At 36.7% G+C, this 18,616-nt stretch overlaps 1 protein-coding gene across 3 annotated transcripts; it reads right to left on the reverse strand.

Annotated features, from left to right (window-relative positions):
- Nucleotides 1-3,226: 3,226 nt before the first annotated feature.
- Nucleotides 3,227-18,325, reverse strand: gprc5c (G protein-coupled receptor, class C, group 5, member C). Of its 3 annotated transcripts, none has more exons than XM_038274220.1 (5): nucleotides 18,175-18,325; nucleotides 13,133-14,149; nucleotides 8,773-8,873; nucleotides 6,725-6,847; nucleotides 3,227-4,173 (listed from the first exon to the last, which is right to left on the reverse strand). In XM_038274220.1, exons 2-5 carry the CDS (start codon nucleotides 14,115-14,117, stop codon nucleotides 4,141-4,143), a joined length of 1,242 nt encoding a protein of 413 aa, XP_038130148.1. In that variant the 5' UTR covers nucleotides 14,118-14,149; nucleotides 18,175-18,325; the 3' UTR covers nucleotides 3,227-4,140. The 3 variants fall into 3 exon arrangements, with proteins under 3 accessions (XP_038130148.1, XP_038130147.1, XP_038130146.1); XM_038274219.1 differs by having other exon boundaries at nucleotides 6,725-6,850; XM_038274218.1 differs by having other exon boundaries at nucleotides 6,725-6,853.
- Between the last annotated feature and the right edge of the window lie 291 nt (nucleotides 18,326-18,616).

An 18,616-nucleotide genomic window follows, 5' to 3' on the forward strand; every position in this document is an offset into this window, starting at 1 on the left:
TACTTCGTGGCCACGCAATAAGTTTAACGTGCGCACGAAATACTTATTAATAATATTAATATCATTCCTGGACAACTGGGCCTTCTCTAAGGTCTAAGGCGCGCTCAATTTGCTTACCCAGTCGGTCTCCGCCAGTCACGTGACATTTGTTGCTAAGACGCCATTTTAGGTGGAAAAGGCGTACTGTAGTGTAAACAACCGCAGCATAGCTAAACGAAGGACTAAAGGCCCGTTTACATAGCAGCCTGTCCAAGATAAGTCATTACAGTTAACCATAAGCCTGAAAACAGGGGCGGATTTATTGATATTATTAATAAGTATTTCGTGCGCACGTTAAAGTTATTGCGTGGCCACGAAGTAGTATTTCGTGCGCACGTTAAACTTATTGCGTGGTCACGAAGTAGTATTTCGTGCACACGTTATACTTATTGCGTGGCCGCGAAATACTACTTTGTGCGCACGAAATACTACTTCGTGGCCACAATTAAACATTTATTTTGACCATGTCATCAGAGGGGCTCCGTACTTCTGTCCTTCTTTTGTTATCGCCATTAATGCCACCTGTTCTACCCACAGCTTAAAACAGTCTGACTCTGAGCTCAACCATGACCCAGACCAACGACCTGCCAAAGGACAGCATGCTGGGAAGAGGGAATCTACAACAGGCAGCTGGTTGTTGTGAATAAATCAATGTTGGGACCAAATGGAAGAAAATTGAATACATATAAGACTCATTCGATCTGGGGCCCCATGCAAGATCTCATCCAGTTGGGTCTGCAGAGACCTGCAGAGACCTGTGACCAAAGTAACAAAGGCTTCCATCAGTAACACACTAGACCAAGAGGGACTCACATCATGCAGTGCCAGACTTGTCCCCCTGCTTATGCCAGATGCCAAAATTATGTGGTCCAATGAAACCAAAATAGAACTTTTAGACATAAACTCAACTAGTCGTGTTTGGAGGAAGAAAAATGCTGCGTTGCATTCTGAGAACACCATTCCTACTGTGAGGTATGGGGGTGGAAGCATCATGCATTGGGGCTGTTTTTCTGCAAAGGGCAACTGATCCATATTAAAGATGGAATGAAAGGACACAAGCATCATGAGATTTTTTCCCATCAGTGAGAGCATTGAAGAAGGAACATGGGTCTTCCAGCATGGTAATGATCCCAAACACACCACTTTACCAAAAAAAGGCTTAAAGTACTGGAGTACCCTAGCCAAACTACAGACCTCAGCCCAATAGAAAATTTGTGGAGGGAGTAGAAATTCTGTGCTTTCCAGCAATAGCCCCCAAACATCCCTGCTCTAAAGGAAGCATGTCTGGAGGAATGGATCAAAATACCAGCTGCAGTGTCTACAGTACTTTGACGTCTGTCATTGTGACCCTTTCTAGTGTAAACAAAATATTGGAAGCAGTTTTTCATGAGAATATCTCAACCGAGTAAAGTATTAACCAATAAAATGTAAAGTATTGTTAGGAATCAAAGAAATTTACACTTAGAAAAGCATTTCAAGGAAAAATATTAACTTTGCGGTGTCACTTAGTGAAAGAGAAGGTTCAAAACACAGAGGCCTTTAACTGCATGTTTTTCTGCTCTCTCCTCCAGTCGTCTTCCTGTCAAGCTGCCCGTGAATCCAAACAAGAAACTTTTCTTTCTTTGAGTAAAACTATTTGTTGGTTGAAGTAGGTTGGTCTTTGTCCACCAGCTGACGAAAATTATTTAATCATCTAATGTCAACAAAGAGCTGCATGTCTCCAATCTACTGCCATGGTCTTTGTTGAAACACAAATTATCTTTAAGAACTATAAATGAATAGGAGGCTATGGTTATCAAGTGAGAAGTGTCCAGGATGAAGATCAGCTCAGACATCTGTTTCCTCTTCTTTTGGGAGGTGATCCTTCCTAATAAATCTAGGACCAGTAGACTCAACAGGGGCTATATCTAACATGCTAAGGCTGCTAAAACAAGGGACAGAGGAGACAATACATAATTGTAAACAAAGAAAAGCATCAGAAAATATGGATTTATGATATATACAGTAAATTATATTGAAGTTTTTTTAACAGAATTCCTGTATGCCTGCTATAATCCTTATAGGTACATATCAATACTCTATATTTTCAAAGATGTTTACCTTATATAAACCTCACACAATCTGTTTTTGTGCTACAGATTCTACATTGAGCAGTGTGGTAAGATTAGAAGGAGCTGTCTAAGACCTTCGACACAAAAAGCAGTTTATAGGGCTGAGATATTTGAACGAATCCTAAATGAATTTAAAAAATGCCACATTCATGTAAATAGTTTTCAAGTGGAGGACAGAACAACTGCCAACATGTCGAGGTCTCATCATCAAAGCAGTTTGAAGGTTTCATGTCTAAACATACATGTCTCAAAGCGCAAAGAAATGTCCACTGACTTCAGGAGAACCATTATTTTTCTCTCACCTGTGTCCATAAACTCAGAGCCTATTATCAGAGATAGATGGGTACTATAATTGATGTTAAAATTCAGTGTACTCCCATTTGGTTGCAGATACAATTGGGGATAATTAAGAATATTTAACCTAGAAAGAAAATATGAATTTTTAATGACATCTCCGAATGTCATCTAGGAACCTACAGCATGCTAGAATATGGCTGTACATTCACAAAGTATAGTATAGCTTAAGCTTTTAAGGCGGATGTGAAAGGGGAAAAAAGCTTCTCTTTAAGAAAAACTGAAAGAGTAAAAAAAAGGCACTTTTTTACACCACTTTTTAGGAATATATTATAAGTAAGATTAGAGATCAATATGTTTGAAGTTCCTGGAAAAGTGTATATACAGTATATTTAAACTGGTGGTGGGCTGCTCAGTGGGTAGCACTACTGTCTTACAGCAGTAAGCTTCCGGGGTCTTTCTGCATGGAGTACGCATGTTCTCTCTGTGCATGTGTGGGTTCTCTCCGGGTACTCCGGCTTCCTCCCACATTCCAAAAACATGAGTGTTAGGTTAATTGGCTTCTCTGTGTGTGTGTGAATGGTTTCTCCTGTTTGTCTCTGTGTCTCAGGACTGGCGACCTGTCCAGGGTGTACCCCGCCTCTCCCCTGTAGACAGGAGATAGGCACCAGCATTCCTCACGACCCCAGCAGGGATAAAGCATGACGGAAAATGGATAGATGGATAAACTGGTGGCAATTTTTTTTGACATGCCTGTATGTAATTATAGTAATTCAAGATTCTTTTAATAATTATCTTGATTTATTTCATTCCAACATGCAGATGCTACAGCAGTTCGTTCCTGAAGCAGACTTTCTGAATAGGAACCTTTAAGATAAACTGATTTTGCATTATTATTAGAATACAATGGTGTGTCATAAATTTGGTGACAGAAAGTTGTAGTGAACAATTAGCTAATAGCAACATCAGACCACAGAGAGAGCCAGATAACAGACAGCAATTCTGACATTTCATGACTGCTGGATTGGTAGACATTTTTCAAATGATTCAACAACATATAACAGCATTTTAAATAGATGTAAAATATAAACACCCATACAACATTTCCATGTGGAAACTGGTGATACAGATGCAAACACACCATATTTACAGTTATTCCATATAATAACAGTTATTTTGTGAACATAGCTAATGGCTTAAGAAATTACAGCTTCAATCAAAAACTAGATGTCCATAACCCCTTGATGATAAGCAATTCCTACTGGTTTCTTAATATTGGCTTGTGGAAAATTATTCAATGATTTAGTGAAGTGTGAATACATTGTGTCCCAAAAATTCTTGCACTGTCAACAGTTTCCTTGTGCATGCATGTGTGCAGCTGGGAGCTGAAAGTCCAGTGTCAGCATATGGTATCTGTTGCAGAAAGTCTTTTTTCTGAAGCACAGCTACATCCCTGGGATTTGTCTTCTGAATTAAGCTCTGTGCTGTCTGATACCCAGTGGTTGAGTATGCAGATAATCAGTCAATAGAGGGTTTATCTGACCTCCATCTGCAGGGGGCATCTAACAGTCACCTCTATGTTCTGAGCCCACGTGGTTCCTCTCAGGGAACCATGAATAACAGAAAATATACATTCAGACAGTGCAAATGGAAAGACATAAACCAAACATATAGCTGCTGTAGAGTCATGGTGTGATCACCACTGGGGCGCTCTCTGCAAACCTGGACCCTGTAAAAGAAAAGCACAACATTAGAATTGCTGCTTTGCAGATATTTTGAAATGTTGAAACATCCTTGGATATTTATTTATGAGAAACAGATAGAATTCAAAATGTGCAGTATTTTGTGCAGTATGACCAAAAGAACTGATCTCAATCTGTCTGTTACTAATGGGGGAAAAAATCACAAGATTAGGAACATCCAATGTGAAATAAATGAACTATATTTGATCTTTTTTTTTTTTTTTACTGTGCCCCAAAACATTTATACTGTGGAAATATGGCCAGCTCTCTGTACATTTTGATTAGTCTTTGTATAGGACCTCTAAGTTTTTAAGGTTGGCAGGCCCATTGGTCATCACTCTAAACCTTAGATCCCTTCACAGATTTTCAATTTTCAGAGACATTTTTGAAGTTTCAATGAAAATATCTTTAACATAGCCTTTTTTTTTTACTAATTGGTGAGCAGACTGATGCCTCAGTAGTTCAGCGCCCATACATCTACCACTCTACAGCCTATTTCCCATAAACGCACTACGGGTTTGAAGGTCGCGTTCTGTTTCGGTGGGAACCTCTGACCTAGCAAACAATCGAAGAGTTATACTCAAAATTGATTTTGGAGATACTCAGATGTGAATGGCACCACCTCAACTCAAGACACCAACTCCATGTAAGGTGAAAATATAAAAAAAAACTTGAGCATGAGCAGGAGAGTGCTGCAATTATGTTTTTTGGCCACAGGAGAATCATTGAAAAACACCATAATGCTTCTTTAAGTCAGGTTAAAAAATGCATTTTAATCAAATGTTGTACTGCAGGGATATGAACATTTTTTAGCCATAACTTTGTCTGCTTCAACTAGATAGATGGATGTACCTTAAAGAATCTAATTTAGGCATCCTTGCATAACAGTGACTAGTTCACAAAAATCAGCTAACCATGGTGCAAATTTGAAGATACCAAGACATTAAACCTTGTTTAACATGATATTTTGCACAGTTAACCTATCGTATTGTAACCGTAATAAAGACAAATCTGAATTGCAAACTGGGACAAATTTGCACCTAGGTTATAGATCAGCTTTGCATATGCTGTCAAGTTTGTTCATGTTTTTACACATGCAAGCCACAAGATTAGGCTCCCTGGAGTAAACACACAATTCAAATATCCGAGGGTAATCTAAGTAGAGTAATTAGCCTTATGATAGTTAACTGGCCAAAAAGAGGATCAGGATTCTAATGATTTGAAATAAGTTTTAATACATTACTCATATACAAGCTGTATAAAATTATTCATGAAATGCCCTTTATGGTTAGTTAACTGCAACATTTTACTAGAATACCAACCGAACAGGAGTAATAACACTGATATGCAAAGGTAATGTCATTTGGCTACCAAATGCTTTTGTTTAATACGCTATAATGACATCACAAAACAACAGTGCAAACTCTCTAAAAGGGGAAGTAGTGGTGATAACACTTTTATTTGCCTTTGTTTCTTTGGTCATCCTGCATCTTTCTCAACCTCCTGCTACCTCCTTCAAAGCCTTTTTTGTGACACAAAGCCATGTTATGCATTGAAATAATAAAAAGATAAAAGCCATTGGGAAAAAAAGGCCTTTAACACTTTTCTGTTAGCCTTTCTTTGTCTTTGTGGACAAAAGTGTTTGGAAAAAGAGGCTTTTAATCACAAAAGGACTATATCCTAAGAAAAACAATTGCTTAATTTCTTGGATTTACATGCTTTTTGTGGTGAAATGATTTACAGGTTGAGGGTGATGAAGGCTAAAGAACATTTAGAAACTAAAAATACTTAATGCTGCAGGGACTAAGGAAGAATGCCAAGAAAAATACTCAACAAAAGAGGTTACACCCTCAGAGAGTATAGAGAATTAATTAGATTAGTCCTTTTTTTATGAAGACGAAAGTTTAAGATTTTTATAAAGAACTGTATTATAAGATAATAAACCCTTAATACATCTGTCTGATCCCTTTAAGTTATTTAATGTAAATATAAATGTATATTAGATAATTTGAGAGTAACAAGTTATATTTACTATATATCAAAAAAATATGTTTTATAACATTTAAATTCGTTATAATATAGACTTAAAGTTACATTTCTTGACTTATTTCTGCCTAAATTTGTATTAAGCACATTTTCAACGTTAAAGCATAACACTACTAATACCTTAAGAAGTCACAGCATGAAGATTTTAATACTTTATAAAAAAAAATGTTTATGAGCAAACAAAACCCTTTTCATCAGCAACATTCCTTGTATTTGGCATAGAGAGGAAAATATCTATGGATTGCTTCATAGAGCAGGTATGAGACACAAGGCCTTGAAAGAAGAGACGGCTTTAGGTAAAAAAAAAAAAATCTAAACAAAGAAGTGATTCATGGTCAAACCTCAGAAGAAGTTGCCATGGACACAGCAGGAGCTGAGAATCTGACATGATCAGGAGCAGAGAATAGGAAAGTATCCTTAAGGCAGCAAGAGATAATAAGAGCTATGAATAAAAGGAGAAGCATTGGTGGAGGAGTAGAGGGTTTGACCTACGCTTGATTGTAGGTGTGTACTGTTCCCAGGCTCTGTGTGTGTTGAGGGGGTGCTGCTCCCGCTGTTGGCTGCAGAGGCCAAGGAGGCTCTGGGAATGACAATGTCAAAGGATGGCTGCTGCTGCTGCTGTATGAAGTCACACCACAAGAAAAAAAAAATCAAGGCATTAGGGCAAGGACATCTCTGTGTAATCTAATGACCTAATTCAAAAATACTCTAGTTGGGAGGATCTGTATGTGCATTTCAATATTTGCTTCAAGTCTAAATTTAATCTGTCAAAGTTGACCTTTCATCCTTTTTCTTGGTCCGAATTAGTTTCCATTGTTTTATTATCATCTCAGGGGAACATAAAACCATCATTTCTCTTTTGAAGATATTACCTTTAGGTTTTTACTGGAGATAAAGCTTTCTTTGGTAAAGGATAAAGGCATGTTTTTGAGTTTCACTTTATTTTAAGCTTCTCAATAAATGCATTAAAAACATGAATTTGGCATCATTATTTTAAAAATCTGCCTCATTTTCAAAGCAGCGTTTTAGTCATTTAGCTTTTCAAAAATATAAAGTAACTTCTGTTTTTGTGATTGTCCATAATTAAATCTTGACTCATAATGCCATTAGAAATATTATTTTTGTTTTCTAAACCTCTTTCTCTCTACCAGGTACTGACTAGGGGTGTAAATCACATCCATCATGGCGATTTGATTCAGTATCGATTTCCTGACCCAACGATTCGATTATTTTCGATACTCAAGAATACACCACGATTCGATTCGATTAATCGATTAATCGGTTATTTTTTTTTTATTATTATTATTTTTTTTACACCTTACAGGCTAAACAAAGTTTCAAGTTTGAAATAAATGAATGAAAGCTGTAATATCATTATGCATTTTCTTTAGAAACAACAGCAAATAACAGAAGTAGAAAAGTTGCATCAAAAAATACTGCAAAAATACTTCACAATATCTGTGTAATGAGTTCAATGCAATACCTCGGCTCCAGAGAAACTGTCCAACATATTTTTTTTAGAATGTAATAAATATACTCAGGAAAGAGAGATGTTGCTTAGAGTTAGACTGGAATAAAATAAACTACATATAAGGGAATTGTTTCAAAGGTCATCTGGGGATGTAGTTTTTGGTAGTATTTTTAATTTTCTAAGAAGAACGGGTATTTTAGGGAGAATATAATAGTTTGTCTGGTCCATACTCCATTCTGGAAGGTGGCGGTAATGCACCTATAAGTTGTTTGCCAACCGCCATTAAAAAAAAGAAGAAGAAGAAGGCTTCAGAGTGTCGACGTCACCGCCCCCTTGAGAGACGCTCCGCTGCTCCTCTCCCAGATTGTAGCTGACCGCAAACAGTGCAGCGGACAGGAGGCTGGCTTGTTTTGTTTTTATGACCGCAATTGCGGAAAACAACTCGTGAAGTTTGACCCACTAGAAGAGCGAGGTGCGCGAGAACGCTGGGACCCTTTTTCCAGCTGAATCTCTGCTCTTTTTGCCCTCATGTCCCTTCGTCGTCGGACTAAACTCGTCCCCACTTCCTCGCCGCCTCGGCCGTATCTAGACCCACAGTGTGTAGCTCAGACCACGCTTCAATACTGAGCATAATTTAAAAATGTCTGTGTGAAGCTTGCTGCAACACACTGCTGTAAGAGTATAACCAGGAAGCGAGGTAGGAGGGCAAAATAGGTTTAGCGGCACCGCAGCACGGGAGGAAGAATTACGCCCAGGAGCAAATGGATAAAAATAGACCGGAGGAAAAAAAAACATGAATCGATTATCTTGCGGACGTGTCGATGCATCGGATCGTCGGCTTTTGGATCGATGCATCGATACAAAACGATTATTATTTACACCCCTAGTACTGACCTATAAATACTGTCAACTTTTAACAATATGATGTCTCTATAATGGCCCATGGACCCTGATTTCCATATATATTTGCCTACAGTGGAAAAAGAGTGTGTGCTGGTGTGTTAATGTGCTTTGAACCTGCAACTTGGATACCACATTCAAATGAGTCTCTGTTACGGTTTATACTCACATTATCAGCTGATTTAGAGATGAGGGCCAGTTCAGTGGGTTGGTAGACTGAAGCGCGCATCTGGCCAGTATAATTACCATATGGAGACACAGGTTTGCTTCCTGTGATTAATAAAAAAGAAAAAAACAACAACAATTTTACACTAACACTATTAATCTTTTTTATTTCTATTTGTGATTTTCCTCAAAATTGTAACTTTTTCACATCCCATTACTTCATACATTAAACAGTTCTGGGTCACATTAAACTATAAAGAGCATTAAGAAGACTAATGAACAGGTAGGTGCCTACATCTGATCGAACTAACACAGATAAAACCTTCATTACCAATTCTAATACTTGCTAAACTTGCTGTTCAGTACATGGTAGACAAAAGCCTAAATAAAAAGTAATTGAAAGTTAATTCATTATTATGTTGTTAGTATCATATATATATATATATATATATATATATATATATATATATATATATATATATATATATATATATATATATATATATATATATATATATATATATATATATATATATACATCATTTATTTTGAACAGGAGACTATTTCATAAAAAACATAATTTTCAATTAAAAGTTTTATATAAAATAGATCAATTTAATATAAGGAAGGAGGATGCTCGAAGCAGCGTTTTATAGTTCAATAGTTTAAGGATGGACCACTCCCCTTCCAGCCATTGACTGGAAGACTCTCAGTATTATTTCAAGTGAAGTAAATGAGACACCGTTGCATCATATTTTGCACAATGCATGTTTACTTGAAAGAATACTTCTAAATTTGGTAATGCTTATTCCTAATGTAAGCATAAAAATAAACATAAATATCCAAGTAGAGATGAATTGACTAATGAAAAACATTAATACAGTAGGAGCGAGTACAGCATGTATTATCAGTGGAATAGCAGTTTTCTTTTCATTATTGTAAAAAGATTATCTTGTACATTTTAGTTTAGAATGATCAGTACATAACATAAAATACAAGATTGATGCTCAAGATTATTCTACTTTTTTACTATTCTCTTGACTTTAAGGCTAAAATTATTAGACATGTTTCCTTTAATGACTGATATTAAAGTTTGATCAAGACAGAAAAAAATTACAGAGGATTTACGTATATGTAGGTGTGATTTATTTCACTAAGCCAAAGGAATAACAGTAACAGATTTTTTTATGTATATATTCTAGGGCAGTGTTGTGCCATATACCATGATAATGGCTTTTGGATATCGGGAACCAGTGGCCATGTTTAATCTTGACATGAAGACCAGAGAAAAGAACGCAGCTTTAGTGGATAAACAGCGGTAAAGCCTGTGCAAACCAAAACTACAGAACACACAGGATGCTCTCTTTTTCCCATGAAACTGCCTAGGGTCCACTTCAGTAGGGTCTTCACCAAATTGGAGACCAAGGCCCAAAAAGACCCAGATCTCCAGAATTATCAAGGATAAGTCATCATGGTGACCTTTCAGAACCAAAGTTTTTGCACCACATTTCTCTTGAGTTTCAGAACTTATAGAGCCAGAATGGATGAGAAAGCCTGCCTGGTGTGAGCCCAAACCCCTGGTTGCTGTGCTAAGCTGCTGCTGGATGAAACTCAAGCCTTCCAAATGGACATGGACAAAAGGTTTGCAGGTCTGGCACAATTAGGGACAGAACTAACAATATGTTTTGATGATTTTGATCATTGCATGTTTTATCTGTTGAGTAAAGACAAAGCTAACAGGATGGACTGCATGCTATGCTTCACTAATATGTTTTGAGCTGTTGCTGAAGCTTGGACAAGCTTTATTTCAGTAAGGGTTTAAACACTGATATAACATTACTGTTCATGTGTTCCTCATATGCTTCTTACATTTCGATTACAGAGTATGACCAAGATTCATTTATTTTGAATCCTCATGTCTATTCGCTGCTAGCTATTTCAAAAAGGGTAAAGAATCATTTGACTAAAGGTTTTTGGTTCTTGATTAAGCAAATAATTTAATAAAACATTATTTGGCTAAATAATGTTTTATTCACCTAATGGATTTGCATTGTGAATTGGTCTGAAAACATTCCAATTTCTCTAAATTAGTTAAAAGTTAATTTGATCATATCCCAAATTCTTCGAGATAAACTTTGGTTTTCTATCTTAAACTGTAATATGGTTTTCAACCACGTTTTCCCTTCCTCTTTGTACATAGTACTTAAGTTTCGTTGAGTTTCACTAGGCTTAGTTAACAGTTTTAAACTGAAATATGTTTGACTTGGAGCTGAATGATTTTTGTTAATAAACTCATATTTTGAACAGAAGTTGTGGTGAATTTATTCCATGTATGTGCAGAATTAACAGTTTGACCATGCTTAGTGCTCGAATCACTCTTTCATTTATTGTTCTAACACACAGTTAGTAGGACTGTGTGTCAAAAATAAAAAATAACAGCCAAAATATAATCTGATTAAATAAGATATTTACCACCGCTACCGGGGAGGGCAATAAACATCTTGAAGTGTCAGAAATATAAGTTCCCAGCTGGTTGGGAATTGAATATAACAGTTATTCACAGCATAAATATGGCATCCAACTTGGATTGGCAGATAATATAAATCCACAACAGGCTGCAACTAACAATTATTTTGCAAGTCGATTAATCTGTCGATTGTTTTTTAGATTAATAACCGGATAGCCAAAGGTTCCTTAAAGACAACTTTTTATGAAATTAAACCAGGTGAAACTTCATATTGACGGAGGAAAAATATATTTCTTATCTTAAAAGCAAAATGTTCATATATTTTTTCACATTTTAATGTAATGAATACCCTAAGTGGGTTGCGGTGTCAGCTAAGGCATGTTTTTTCTCTATACTCCAGTTAATGATTAATTGATTACTACATTTGTTGATGATTATTTCAATAATCGATTAATTGGTTTAGCACTAATATATTTGGATATCTTTCAAAACTTTTAAAATCTCAAGATTAATATCATACATAAGATCCAGTGCAACTTTTGTCATTTTGAACTTAAAAGAGTTGATTTTGTGAGGGAGAAACCAATTAATCTAAATGATATGTCAGTGGGGAAAAAGTATAAACATTTTTAAAATAACAAGAATATGTTCCAATATCTATATATATATATATATATATATATATATATATATATATATATATATATATAGAAATAAATAAATAAAGCATCAAACTTTGATTTGACACCACAGATGAGTATGTTCTCATCTTTCTGCAAAGTGCAGCATATCACATTCTGTGTGGTCATAATCTGAAGGGAAAAAAACCTTCTCAGGATAATTTATCTGTTTGCCTTTTTACTTCTTTCTGCAGTCTCATAATCATTACCTGGAATCTGATAAGTATGCAGACAGAAAGCTCTAATGGTTAATTTAATGACGTTCCCAGGGAGGAAGAGTGCATGTAACAGGCACATCATATGAAATGCATGACTGAATCTTCCCTCCCTTTAGCTATCAGTGCGTCCAAGAACAGAAACACTTGTATTCATCAGTCACGCCGGTATTTACTTTGGAGGAGACCATAGCACTCCTTTCATTACAGTGTAAATTAGTATGTTTCCAGGGCTAGTATCTTTAGTAATATCCACTTATTACATAATCCCAAACATCCTGTTTGAAAAAGTACTTCAGCCAGTCTTGAATCATTATTTAAATATCCCTTTGTTAGGTGTTGCGTAAATTGATGTGTTTGACTTTGACTAAAATAGATTTTAAACAAATCAAAACATGATAGATATTGTTGTCCAGTGTTATTCTTTATGACTTTTTATGATATTTTTTTTTTCATATTTTTTGCAAAAAAAATTCAGCAACGTATAATTTTCCCTTTATTTTATACACTTACTAAACACTGTGTTGGACTAACTCGTAATATCCAAATAACATACATCAATATGTGATAAAGTTATAGTTGCATGAGCAGATTCTATTAGTGTTCTAAACACCATGACTTTAACTCATTTGTTTTGGGGTTTTTGGTTGTTTTTCAGTATGTAGCATTTGGTTTGCCTTATTTTATGCATCACTTACTCTTTTTCAGAGATTTGCAGATTTATTTGGGGGGTTAACAGGCACATTTGTATAACAAACAGAAAACGGCTTCAAATGCTAGATAACTCGCAAATCCGTCCCACTGTTTATGCTGTTCCTTTACAATTTCTTTGTTTTTTTGTCTTAAGAAATTAGCTCAGCTTAGTAAGCTTTTAATGTGGTTTTTATTGGTCTATTGTTGAGAAGAAATTAACAATAGGTCATGTCTCCAAGATGCAAAATAAACTGCAGAGAAATTTCAGAAAAAAACAACAACTTCTGAACTGATTTAAGGAGCACTTACCTTTGCCTGGCTCATCCATTGAGAAAGCCTTGTTTTCCATGAAAACTTTCTGAGAGCTGTGCTCCTTCAGGATCGTCTCGTAACCGACTCCTCGGTTCATGTATCCGTTCTCTCCGTAGTCTTCCTCTGTCTCTTCATCACTGTTCAGACAGCAGATCTGAGGGATGGTGTAGAGAATGATGAACACCCAGGCGTTAGCCACCAAAGCGATGGCCAGAGTCGGGTCGTCCCATGTCGGGCCTCCAGTTCGCTCATTCCCGTACACATACATGACGATCCAGGCCACCCAAATACAAATAGAGATCAGGCTTATCACCAGAATCAGAGCACCTTCCTTTTTCCACTCTGCATATTTGCCTGCCATGATGGGCAGACTTGCCAGGAAAGTAGCCAGGATGAGAACCATCACGTAGATCAGCGCCATGACAAAGTCCTGGTTTGCAATGTTACAAGGTGTTGCTGTGGCTCTGATGGGTTCGACAGTGGTGTTGGGGAGTAGCGGGTGGCGAACGACTGTGATAATCAACCACTCCGTGTTGATGACAACCTCCACCAGCCACAACCCTAACGCGCCCAGCCAGAGGACCCAGGTTCGGGGCCCGACATTTCTCCTGGCCTGGATGTTTAGCCTGACGCACTGCATCAGGAGACAGGCGAAGCAGCCACCAAACAACACCCCAAAGAGAAATCTCCGTGAGGCACAGGTGGAAAAGTCCTTTCCCACAATGAAGGCGAAGGTCAGACAGAAAAGCCCAGTGGTACAGAACAGGAAGCTGGCATCAAGAGCCACAGAGTTTTTATGGTTTGGGTTTTTTATGAAGGGCACGCTGGCCAGAAGCGAGATGAAGAGCACAACAGAGAAGACGATGCCAGCTGCCGCAAAGGCCTCTAACACGATCCCCCAGGCGGCACTGCGGTCGCACAAGTTGTAATAGAGGGAGTCCAGGTCGGAGCCACAGCCCGGAGGGGTCATATTAGCAGCCATAGCGCCAAAAATGTGTCGATGCTGGACAGTACCTGTTCAGACAGAGAGAGAAGGAGCAACTGAGAAAGATCTGATATCAGCTGATATTAAATCAGGTTCAAAATACGTCATCAGAGATAACTAAAAAAAACACAGTGGTCTACGCCCAGTCCTGCAAATATCCCACATATATGAGTCAAAACACACTTGACGTACAATGTTGGAATGTTTGGTTTGAAAATATGTAATCATAGAGAAACGCCCCTGATATTCCAAACTGCATCTAGAAACCACAGAAACCATGGGGAAGGGTGGCATTTTTCCCAACCCTTCATCAGGTTAATCAGTAACTCATTCCACTGATACCATCTCCAGGCTATAGAAAACAAAAATGATTAAATCAGATAGTAATGTCCTTAGAAATAAAACCACATAAAGATGTTTTTTACTTTGTGAATCAATAGTCAAATCTTTTGTCCTCCTGCTGCCTTTTGCTCTTTGTTCTCATTCCAATTACACACAACAAAGATCAGTCTCAGAGCCACACCAATAATGTGTTGGTGGATGGACCTTCATTCACTCGCATCAACCATGTCTCTAGGACAACAAATATTTTCTCTAATAACCTAATAGAGAGAGGATTCAACCAAAAAGCAGGTACTCTGGTTTTCCGGGTGTTACTATGTATCTATAAGAAGTTAACTTTGAATTTTTTCATGGTTTGTGCTATTCCTAACAATATAACAATAAAAGTAAAACCTTTTTAGGAAATGCATCTGTCAATGTACACTGTCAGAGAACAATAGGGCAACATAATTTGGTTGGAATATATTTTCAAAGATATCAGCTGATACTCTGATGAAAGAAGCTGAAAATAGCAAATGTAAGAATCAATTTTATACTACCAGGTTTTAGAGTTTACAAACATCAACAATAAGAGTTTTTATTCATCACATTTTCCTGCCTATAATAGCTAAAGCACCCAATGTTCTATGGCATTTCTGAATGTTCAAGGCTAGAAAATCCAAGGTTTAGTCACATGCCATCACAAAAGAAAGCTACAAAGTTTCCAGACATCTAACATACTGCTCGCTGTGTCCAGCATCATAGTAATAAAATTCACTAAGATTAGATAAAGAAACTCATTGGAGGCAAAACTTTCGGAAGATCTCAGATGCTAGGATTACTTCAAGGAGTGAAATGTTTACTGAGAAAACAGGAAACAAGCTAAAATACAAACACATCTAATCTTAAATGGAACCGGATTAACCCAACATGTATCAGGTTATATTCTAATCATATGAACCCCAGCCTTCAACTGATTAGTTTTTAAGTTATATCAATGATCTGAATAGTTTTTTCATCATCAAATAACTGTAAAACTGTAAAAACTAATCAGTTTTGATACATTGATCAAACTGAACCACAGGTTTATAAAAGAGTCATGACGCATTAAATGGAAAGACGAAAGCTAAAATAGAAAAAAATTGTTCACACCCTTGCTGAGTCAAATCTTGGAAGAAAGAGAGTTTCAAATTGAACATCTATCAAGAATGGCATGTTTTTGAGGGTACAGAAGCACAGTTTAGGTATCTAAATGTACAACAAAATAAATCATAACACTTCTGGAAAAATGCCCTGATGACAAAAAATAGAGATGTTACAGAAACTTCTTAACATCAATAGTGGCGCACCCTAGGGTTGTGTCAGTTCACCTCTTCTGTTCACCTTATATACCAAATATTAAAACACTAAACAACTCAATTATCAGATTTTTAGATGACACATCAATTCTCTAATTTTCAATTAATCGATTAATAATCGGATAGCAAAGATTCCTTTAAGAAGATTTTATACAGAATCAAACCAGCTGAAACTAAAATGTTTTGATGCGTGCCAAATTTTTTTTTAGTCTTAAATACAAAATATTTATATATTTTTTTAATACATTTTTAATTGATTACTGAAATAGTTTATTAATATTTCAATATTTGATTAATCCAATTAAATTTTTCAGCTTTAGTAAATATATAGGAAAAAAATCAATGCATGGATATGCCAAAATTTTGTTCAACTTTGTCTATCAAAAGAAGCCTAAAGTAATATCATTTTGGATCAAATGAAGAGCATTCGAAATTTAGCTCACAGCTTCAGTAATATGGCTAGAAACCAACAATCACGTTTAAAATCTGGGTGTATTGATGGACTCAGACATGAACATATACAGACAGCATGAAAGCTGACCTTTGATTACTTAAAGAACATCTCCAGGATTAAAGAACTTATTTCTTAGCAGGACCTTAACAAACTAGTTCATGTGTTTATCTTTAGTAGAAGTGAATACAGCAACTGTGTCTTCGTAGATCTGCCTATAAAGTTGATCAGAAAGCTGGAGTTGTTCCAGACTGCTGCTGCCTGTGTCCTCACTAAAACTGAGAAAGTAGAGCACATCCCCCATTGCTAAAATTGTTATAGTAGCTCCCCATCCCTCAGAAAGTGGACTTCAAAATACTAGTCTAAATCACTCCAAAATGCATTAGATTTGTTGTAATATATTTAATCAGTCTATCAACTGCCAAAACCTCGCAGGTCTTCTGTTCTTGTCAATCATGAAGGAAAATGAACTTAACTCTTTCTACTAAACACCAACCGGGACGCATTGGAATGAATGCAATTGAAATGCATTAAAAAGCTATTTGGCTGGTAAGTGCACTGTTGATTAACCTTTAATTAAATCTGACCTTGATTAGCCTAATCTTCTGGATTTTAGCAGCTGTGAAAGAAAATTTCCTCCCGACTCTACTCTGTATATTTCAGTCAATTAATCTATGTTTAATGTTATCTGAATTTAGCCTATAGAGACTAAGATTAGGATTGCTATCACTAGTATCAGTACTGATAAAGACCTTTACTACCACATCCATCAGCTCCACATGGACATCTGAATGCCTCTGCAGCTTTAGCTCCCGCTTCAGGGAACACCTATAAACAAGCCGTATCCAAGCAATATTTGAGTGTTACCGGTCTTATCCCACACCGGATCTTGGACTTTTTTATTTTTTTTACAACTCTGCTGAGAGGCTCCAACTATCTTAGCCCACTGCTACCTGGTTTATCCCCTGTGCAGATGCACAGTAACAAACCTAAAATCAAGCACTGTTTTTATTGTTAATATACCTGCAGGGCTTTATTTACTGACAAATGAGAAATAACAAAGAACCCCCCCCCCCCCCCCCCCCCCCCCCCAATAACAAAGGGGATGATAAAGAGCACCCACAGTAAGTGCTATATCTAAAAGAGAAACGGGACTAAACACTGAAAAAATAAGCTTGACTCTATCAGCCCTTCACACCTCTTCTACAGACTTGATTGATATTTTTTTTTATAAATAATGACAGGGTGGAATCAGTTGTGTTTTTGGACACAGACAATAAAATCTTCTAAAGACCAGATTGTTTTATCATGACCTGGTATGGAAAACTAGATTGAAAAGACAATTCGCTTAGAAATGTCCCACGATTGTATATTGAAGACCAGAAATAGAACCATAAACTTTTTGATTTGTTTAAAATAATCATACAAGTAGAAATACAGTGACTGATTAATTGACTGAAGCTATAACGCCTGAAAAACAATAAAAGCCATTCAACTAAAAAAAAAAACCCGCTTAATCTGTGTTAAAAGCATAAAACAAAAAAGAATTGTTGACTGTTTTTGTGTTTAGAGCGCAATTAACGGTGCGTAATTTCCAGCGAAATTCTTAAAAGCTTTAACTTTACAATCAATTGTCCTTTTTTAAATTAAACGAATGAAAAAAAACATGAAACTCTAAGTACACTGATCAAAATGTGTCTAAGTTAGAAATATTACATTTAGGTCTCGATTTAAAGTAAAGTTGATTCTATAACTTTCTAAGCGCGTACTGTACCAGCTGTTCCAGCAAATGTCAAAGTCTATTTTTCTAAAATCTCGCCCATCTTAAAACGCACCACTCTCAGTCTGAACAGATGTTTCTGGAGTCTAGCCCAGATGGTTTATCGTGAAATAAATCTGAATCCGAGTATGATTTGCGGCTTACCTGGATGTTCTGTGTAGTTTTCACTAAAGAGTCAGGATCGCTCAGCTCCTCCTGGAACAAACCGCGGCGCACAGGTGGATGGAGAAACTCTTCCGCTGGAAAAAAATAGGTCCGACAGGGAGCGGTTGCGGACTGATACGACGGATATGTAGCACACAGAGCAGGGATGTGAACCTGCGCCTCCACCTTTGGACACTCAGGCTAATGACTGATGTTTTCCTTAAAAAGTTACCAAAAAAAGAAAAAAGAAAAAAGAAACAAAAAGGGACGAAAACAAAGGAACAGACAGACAAACTAAAAATTTCTGATTGCTGCAGTCATTGACTTTGCAGGGGTTTAGACTCTGTTGACAGTAGGTGTTTTGCCATTAACCCTACAGCAATTCCTTACATCAAACGTGTATGTGGTGACGGTGGACAGGAAAAACTACCTTTAAACAGAA

The sequence above is a fragment of the Cyprinodon tularosa genome, unplaced genomic scaffold (genome assembly GCF_016077235.1).
Source record: "Cyprinodon tularosa strain WSP-4 unplaced genomic scaffold, ASM1607723v1 ctg90, whole genome shotgun sequence".
In the NCBI taxonomy this organism is placed as follows: domain Eukaryota; kingdom Metazoa; phylum Chordata; class Actinopteri; order Cyprinodontiformes; family Cyprinodontidae; genus Cyprinodon; species Cyprinodon tularosa.

Coding starts and splice junctions, on each gene's coding strand:
- gprc5c (XM_038274218.1), bottom strand. CDS start 14,117: ATGGCTGCTAATATGACCCCTCCGGGCTGTGGCTCCGACCTGGACTCC. Junction 8,874..13,132: donor AATGGATGAGCCAGGCAAAG/GTAAGTGCTCCT, acceptor TATTAATCACAG/GAAGCAAACCTGTGTCTCCA. Junction 4,174..6,724: donor GTACACACCTACAATCAAGC/GTAGGTCAAACC, acceptor TTTCTTTTACAG/GGTCCAGGTTTGCAGAGAGC.